Consider the following 8,155-nt stretch of genomic DNA (forward strand, 5'->3'; position numbering starts at 1 on the left):
TATATTACTGTGGAGTCGTAGAATATAGAGAGAAAAATACCAGTTAAGTGTTACAGTAACTTTTAGCTTATCAACAAAGAACAATTTCCCAACCTTAAGTTACTACCAAGAGCACAGATCAATAAAACTTTATTCACATTGTCATTACTATAATTTTCAACAACACATGTGCCTCATATTCTCAGAGTAACTGATGCGGCTCTTTAAATGCCGCATCTTTTCCATGTCCTGTGTCAAGAGACCCTGTCCCATTCAGCAATGGGTTCACATTTTCCCTGTGTTCCTTTTGACAGTTATACACTTACTGAAACCATTCTTGTTGCCTTTGACATTCTTCAACTGATTCATGCCCACTCGGCTTTAGCTTTTCTAACTACATCTTGAACAGTGTTGCCACATTCCTCCCAAATTACCTGTCCCTAATTCCACCTTCTGTCTCCTTCCTTTTTGTGTTCAAGCGTTGCCAGGAGCAGCTTGCTCATCCATGCACGCTTCCTGGCATTTTTGCTTGACGTCCTACTCACAGGGAGGGACCGTTCTTCATCTCAGAAGAAATGATCCTTGACTATCAATCAGCTTTCTCAGATCCCTCTTCCCTCTAGGGCCCCATCCCATGGGACTCTTTCAAGCAGATCCCTGAAGAGGTCAGTCTTCAGATCTCTTATGCTTATTTCATTAAACATAACTGAATGCAACAGTTTAGTTTTGTGGTTTTGTCCTTCTGAAATTCTCCTGTGATCAGGAAGTTACTATCTGAGCCCACACATCAGCTTTGGTATTTTGAGTGTGTTTTCCAAAGGGTTAAATAAAAACCAAAGAATGCATACTTATGGCAGTCCAGCCAAGGTTATTTTATAAATCTAGCACAGTTTTCAGATGCATGAAAGAGTAAAAAATTGATGCATTTTCTTGTCTCCCTTTGCCCTATTTCCCCATAATTCTTTTCTGGAGAGGCAAGAAAAAACCTTTTCTATCTGAGCCTAAAAAGATCTGCTCATGGGGCAGTTTTTCTTGCTTTTCCATGTGTCTCTCTTGAGTCCTGCTGAAAGTCTGCTGCCTTTTTTTCCAGCTATTTTATTTCATTTGTTTGTGGAGCTGTCTTACTCTGCTCCAGGATCTCTTGACAACTTTTGTACACTTCTATCAAGCAGTCCAGTCGTGGCTTGGAGCTCTAGAAGTCAAACAACACACAATCAGGCTCTGAACTGAAACACCAATTAATTTTACCCAAACAGCAAATAGTGGTCAAAGTACAATGATTTTTCATCAATTCTTACCTGGACCAGATTAAAACCAGCAAGGAACTGAAAGCTGCATGGTCCCACAGTCCCTGTGATCCTATAACTTTTGAGCTCCCAAAACAGGATTACTGTATAAAGACCTCAAATGCCTCCTTGCAAGAGTTGCTTAAGAGAACAAAAGGTCATTTCAGTGCCATAGGACTCTTGGGCTGAGTGACATGGAAATTTGTATTTTTGAAGGCTGACATAACTTAGAGAAACCCAATGAAGGAGGCACAATAAAGTTACTAATCATTGCTCCTTCAAAACTAATATACTAACTTGCATGTTAAAATAATTAGACAGGTACTGAATTTCAAAATGGAAGAGTTCCATACCTCCTTTGCTGCTGGAGTCAATTCTACCAGTACTAAGGTATTTCCATGAAAATAAAACTGTTCAGAGTCAAAAGGTTTAAAAAAAAAACCCAAAAAACCCCCCAAAAACTACCAATACAGATGCCAGGCAGACCCTCTGAACCTGGAAAGGAGCATAACTAACTAAAATCAGGTACTTGAATGCAGCTATCTGGAATTTAGTTGTTGTTGATTTCAAGCAAATCTACTTTTTCTCTTGTCTATATAAGAAATATCTTCTTTATATTACAAAACATCTTTACAACTGTGGGACTGACTGAGCAAATATCAATGGGATAGACTATTTATACTCCTAAGTATTTAGCTGAAGACTGACTGCATCCAGTCACAAACTGTATGCAGATTACAAAACAGTCACCAGCAGCAGGTGAGTTAAGGACAGAGAGGGCTGTATAGCTCAGCAGTCTAAGAAGTGAGGTACCTCTGTACTGCTTACCACCCCTCAAGGATAAGGGCATTGTTGTGTTAGGCATGAACACACACAAAGCAAATCCATTCCAAAACTGGGATTATGAACAGTCAGAACATGTTAGCAAGAGAAGAGAGAGAGGAGATGAGGTAACAGCAACACAAACAAGTCATTATACATTAAGCAAATTGGTCACGGCTCGTACCATGATCTTTGTCCGCAAGGTCAGGCAGGGGAAGTCATTCCAATGCCAAGGAGGTTTTATGAGAACTTTTGATACACAGAGCTGAGAGAAAAATCAACTGCAGCACAGTGCCAGAGTTATGGTGGTAACCCTGAGCACAGGACTGCACAAGCCCTCAGTACCCTATGTAAGCCAAACACTTTTAGTTCGTGCAAACTCCTGGCTGGGTTCAGACTGACACAACTCCCTGTTGTTTGAATGGAGAGCAAATGAAAAAACCCATCCCTAGTACATAGTTCTGTGAGACTTCAAATGCCACCTACCCTGGCAGCCCAGCCAGGGAAAGGCAACTGTCATCAGCTACCGGCAGTGGAATAAAAATATCCTTCGACAACTGGGGCACACACAGAGACCACAATCTGGATTCAGTCAAACACCATTCAGTCAAACTCACCTGAAAGAGTGGCACAACCTCAGATATCCCCTGAGGATCTTCAGGGTCCTGGAGGAGGATACACAGGTAGTAGATAACTTTTTGCTACAAGACAAACAGACAAAAATCACTGGCATATAAGAATGCTAACAAACTGCCTGAGTTAACACAGAAATAGGATCTGTTTCATTAAACATATCCTATTTAACATACCCTGGCAAATCCTGCCAGGTCACAGTCAAGTCTACACATTTGTATCAATAGCTTTAGCTCAATAAAGAAATGTTGCCTGTTTTTTTCTATTAAGTTTTTAACCTGAAAAGAACACACACATGCTGGAAGGGTAAGGTCTGCTTTTCTACAGGAGCTTTGCAGAAAACCCCAGCAATAGGAAAAAACATAGCTTGTGTTGTCTTAGCTTCTGATCTCCATCTTGACTACATATGGAGTTGGGCATCAGGGTTTGTAACACAAAGAACTAAACCCACTAGCTCAATGCCAGTGGCATTATCCAAGGGATGGATTTGACTTTTTGAGGTTATTCGTTTGGTTTGAGCTCTTCTTTAAAGGAGAGAGATGACAGAATAAGGAGAAAAATCTGAAATAAAGTTCCTGATGTCAGTAAAGCTATGGATGGTGCTGTGTTTAACTGCTCTGGTAAATCATGCTCATGAAAATACACTGGATGTGAATGTGCCTAGACACAAGAAGACAGACTTAGTATGATTACCATATGGATGGCTTCATTGATAACCACATCCTTCACTTGACCCATCTCAATGAAGAGTGTGCTCTCTTTCCCTGAGGCGTAGGATGAAGTCACCTGAATGCCGAGTGAGCCGATGACCAACAGAGATTCCTGGTCAATCTTCACAAAGTGCAGGTATATGATCAGGCCAATCAGCGTGATGAAGATGGCGGCAGAGAGCACCATGCTGTTCTGTAACACAAGCCAAGAAGAGGCAGAACTCTGGTCTTACAATTACTTAACACAGCTTTAAAGTAAGTAAAATTGTACAATAAATTGTGCTATATATTAAAGCTATATGTACAAGGCATTTTTCCTTAGGTAGAGTCCTTTCATTCACCTGGCTGGCTGATATCTATGTAAAGAGGCTTAACTCTGTCTTTGCAGTATGCACTGAAAGAATTAGGAGCTAAAACTGAAAACGGCAAGAAAATTCTATTCCCTTCCATGTTCAGTGCAGAAATCTCAACCCAAACAAGCCAGTTATATCAATGAGAGTATATTATAACAACTTCTAAAGATGATGTCACTGACAAAGAAGTGTTGTGAAATGTTTACAAGACCCAAGATTCTCAGAGCAGAGGAACCCTCCTTCAGGATAAACACTGCCCTGGTGGTTTTTTTATTACAAACTGCCAGTCTAAATTTGTTCAAACCTCACCCTCTTCTTAAGTACCAATCCAAAAAAAAATTGTTTTATCCTGTACTTTGTCTAAGGATCAATGTCTTTTGCATGCTGCAATCTTGGGACTGCTGTTACATTTTAATATATAAATTATGACACTATAGTCACCAGTAAGTCATCTGAAGACCTGGTAATAAATTCTAAAGGTCTACAACCTACAGGCTGTTTTGGGGACATGTTTTAGAGAACTCCAGGCCACCTACCCTTTAATGAGAGTTGTAACTGACACTTCCCAAAGAACCACAACTGCATAGCCCTACCACTCAAGGTGAGCCTGTACTACCATGTGAGCTAGAGAAGCCATGGCTTCAGGAAGTACACAGGACTTCTCCAAAAGTTTGTTATCACAGGGGAAAAAAATACAGTCATGAAGTACAGACATGGAAATCTACAAAAAGCGAGAGATGGATTCAGACCCGATTTCCTGGCAAAAGGGAAAATTGCAGTCATCTGAATGCAGGCTGCAAGAGCATGTGGAAAGGCAAGCAGGAGGGCAGTGGGTGGTAACTGTGGTGTATGTTTTCATAAAAAAAGAAACTCGAACATGAACCATTTTTCCCCATCTGACAACTGACTCATGACACAACCTCTATCTTAATTTCTTAGAAAAGATTACTGGGGAAAGAAAAAAAAAAAAAAAAAAAAAAAAAAGATACACAACAGTCATAGTATGGTGACAGTGACCAGCTTCTTTGGTCAAGCTACTGACTTGAGTCTGGACATAAGTGGTCTGGGTCCAGCTTTTGATAAATCCAAAAGCATTAGTTTGGAAATCACCAACTTTAGAAATCTGTATTGTAAACACCTTTCTGCCTCAGCTGTGGAAAGTGGTGACATTCATGGTGCAGTGCTCTCTGAGTCACCCAGAAAAATTCCTTTTGGGGATTAAAATCATTCACCTTCAGCTCCTCCTGAATTCCAGATTCTCACGACTCATCTCTCCAAGTGAGCACGTGTTATTTGTATCCACAAACACGTGCCAGGCATCGCTCAGCAACCATACATACGTCTACCCTGTCATGAGGCTACGAACCGGCAGAGACACCCGAGAAGCCACCGGGGCAAGCAGGTGACAGTCCGCGCCCCTCAGGCCGGCACAGCTCTCCCTCTGCCACCACACACCCATCAGCTCGGCGTTCCCGGGGCGCGGGGGATGGCCCGCAGCGGAGCCGAGCGCCTTCCCACGGGCTCCGGCCGCCCTCCATGCCCCGGGCGCCGCCAGCCAAAGCTGCTCCGGGGACACGCGCGGCCACCCAGCCCGCGGGACTCCCCCGGGCGCCCCGGCGCGACAGCGGGCCGCGGGCTGAGGGGCGCAGCCGGCGCCGGGCCCGAGCCGCGGCGGGGCCCGAGGGCGGCGGCGGGGCCGGTACCTCGCTGAGCGCGAAGAGCCCGTAGGCCGCCAGCCAGACGGCGGAGGTGGCGGCGCTGAGCGAGCGCAGCTGCAGGCGGGGGCCGCGCACCGCCAGCTCCCGGCAGGACGCGCTGTGCTGGCGGCGCCGCAGCGTGATCGGCACCCCGGAGGCCGAGCGGAACCGCCGCTCCTCCGCCATGCCGGGCAGGCGGCGCCCGGCCCGCCCGCGGGAGGAGCCTGAGCAGGGGGAGGCTCTGCCGGCTCCGCCCGCTCTGCGCGCTGGGTGGTGCTGCCGCTGGGTTGTCTCGCTCGGTTGTACCCCGCCAGGCGTCTCTCCTTAATCCCGATGACATCAGCAGTTCCTGCGGTTTGCACAGTTGATAATTCATCGCTCGCTTCCTCTCTTCACGGAGTATGAGTTTTAAAGGGCACAAGGTTTAGTGGTGCTGCGCGTGTCTCTTGCCGTGATGAAGAGACAGGGGTTTTCATGGAATCGTAGAATGTTAAGGGGTTGGAATGAACCTTAAAGATCATCTAGTTCTACACCACCCGCCTTGGAAAGGGACACCTCACACTAGACTAGGCTGTTCAAGGTCTTATCCAACCTTGCTTTGAACACTGCCGGGGCTGGGGCATCCACAACCTCCCTGGGCCACCTGGTCCAGTGTCTCACCACGCTCAAAGGAAAAAAAAAAATAAAATTCTAATATCTAGTCTAATTTTCCCCTCTTTCCATTATTCCTTGTCCTATCACTACAATTCCCGGTGAGAAGTCCCTCTCTGGCTTCCCAGAAGGGCCCCTTCAGATACTGGAGGGTTTCTATGAGTTCTCCATGCAACCTTCTCCTCTCCCAATGGTTCTCTTTCCCTCCTTTGTCTTTACCAAATGCGACTACGTTCATGTATTTTCTTGTCTGTACCATGCTTAGCTACAAGCTCCTCGGATGTTTTTTCCCCAAGGTTTAAAGGAGAGTTTTCTGGTCCCGTGCCATCTAAATACATGATAAATTGCAGACTTGGCTTTGCACACAGAGACTTAATGGGTCTTTGTATTGTGCTCCCTTTAATGCATTTCAGTTATTACTTCATGTGACTTACGTGGCAGTAATATAAAACTACAGCTCTGTGAGTTCCAAATTGCCATCCTGATTCCTTTGGCCCTTCTATTTTCCCCCTTCTCCCACAGTATCTGAGTGACTGTTAGCTTGACTTGCAGGTGCCATCTTTCTGTAAGCAATTTATTTCATTCATGGTATCTTCAGAGCTCTTAGGTGGATACTATATTTACAAATAACCTGTTAACTTGTTCTCACAGGGGCAGCAAGGGAGTCTTAAGGGACATGAAAAAGCAAGGGGCATCAGAGAATCACCGCCGAGATCTTTGCTTTGCTGTAGGAGTGGTTGATGGCTGCCATCTGTGGGAAGTCTTGAGCAGTATGTCCAGGGTCTCACTGTGACACAAGTGACCGGGTGGAGGGATGGGCTGGAGCTCTGAAGAGGAAAGGTGAGCTGGCCGGGAGGGGAAAAAAGCAACAGCAGACAATGAACTGCAGAAATGGAGAAGAAAGTACTGAAGTGAAGGTGAGAGAAGATCATCAATGAAATGAAAGTGGGAAAAAACAACCCAAATAAATTGAAAACAGGCTTTTAAAAGAGGGAAGAAAGGTTTGAAATGGTAGGTGAGAAGGACTGAAGTAAATAAGCAGGAGTTATGACAGCTGGTATGACAGCTTCAGAGGTGGGGACAGGGACAAGAGGAGAGAAAAATCAGAGTAAGGGGCTGAAGAGGTAAAAGCGCTGTGAACAGCGAGGTCAGTAATAGGACAAAAAAGAAACGTGAGCTCCTGGATGTGTGATAACAATAATTCACATTAACAAGAAGACATGGGGAGTTACTGAGATACAGAGACAGGAAGAGAACTTGGAAGTCTTAAGAGGAAAAAGCGAAAGTATGCTTGGTTTTTTTATGTGTCACTGGCAAGTCCCTGTTTAACCACGTTTGTGCCCTGTCATCTCATGAACTGTCAGCCTTTCTTTCCAGCTTGGACATAAAGACTGCACATTTGACAGTGGGAGTCCTGTTGCCCTGTCAGAGCGGGGAAAAGTGGGGATTTTCACTCATTTTTAAATCATTCGTTAATCATCCTTCAAATGTGCCTCGAATAGGAACAGCTGGAGACCTGGGAATCGTCTCAGGCCACGATGCTCCGAGTTCAATATTCGAGGCAGGTGCTGGAGAGGTGGCTCTTCAATGCTTTATCAAGGTCGCCAGGTGACGAGCGGCACCCGTTTTTTCTCCAGCGAAGCCACGGAGCAGCGTTGCTGCACGAAGGCTCTCGGAGCTCAGCGCGGCCAGACGGGGAGCCCGCCTGAGGTGCCGATGTTCTCCGAGCCGCCGCCTGCGCCCCCGGCGGGACGGGTGCGACGGCGGCTGCCCTGTGCCTGCGAGGGGCGCGGAGGGAGGCGGCGGAGGGAGGCGGCGAAGGGGCGGCGGCCCCGCGGGGACCCGGCGGCCCTGCCCGCACCGGCGCCGGGGCGCGGCGGCCGCAGTGGAAAAACCCCGGGCGGGCGTGAGGGGACCGGGGCGGGGCCGCGCGCGGGGGGGGGGCGGGACACACCTCCGTGCGCGCGCGCTGCCGTTGGCCGGGCGGCGCGGGGGCGCGAGGGGCGGGGCCGCGGCGCGCGGGG

General features: G+C 46.9%; 1 protein-coding gene across 1 annotated transcript; it reads right to left on the reverse strand.

Annotated features, from left to right (window-relative positions):
* Positions 1-94: 94 nt before the first annotated feature.
* Positions 95-5,672, reverse strand: PIGH (phosphatidylinositol glycan anchor biosynthesis class H). Its single transcript, XM_040067284.2, has 4 exons — positions 5,487-5,672; positions 3,414-3,623; positions 2,705-2,788; positions 95-1,171 (listed from the first exon to the last, which is right to left on the reverse strand). Exons 1-4 carry the CDS (start codon positions 5,664-5,666, stop codon positions 1,070-1,072), a joined length of 576 nt encoding a protein of 191 aa, XP_039923218.1. The 5' UTR covers positions 5,667-5,672; the 3' UTR covers positions 95-1,069.
* Positions 5,673-8,155: the final 2,483 nt, after the last annotated feature.

Source organism: Hirundo rustica, chromosome 6, assembly GCF_015227805.2.
Source record: "Hirundo rustica isolate bHirRus1 chromosome 6, bHirRus1.pri.v3, whole genome shotgun sequence".
Taxonomy (NCBI): Eukaryota; Metazoa; Chordata; class Aves; order Passeriformes; family Hirundinidae; genus Hirundo; species Hirundo rustica.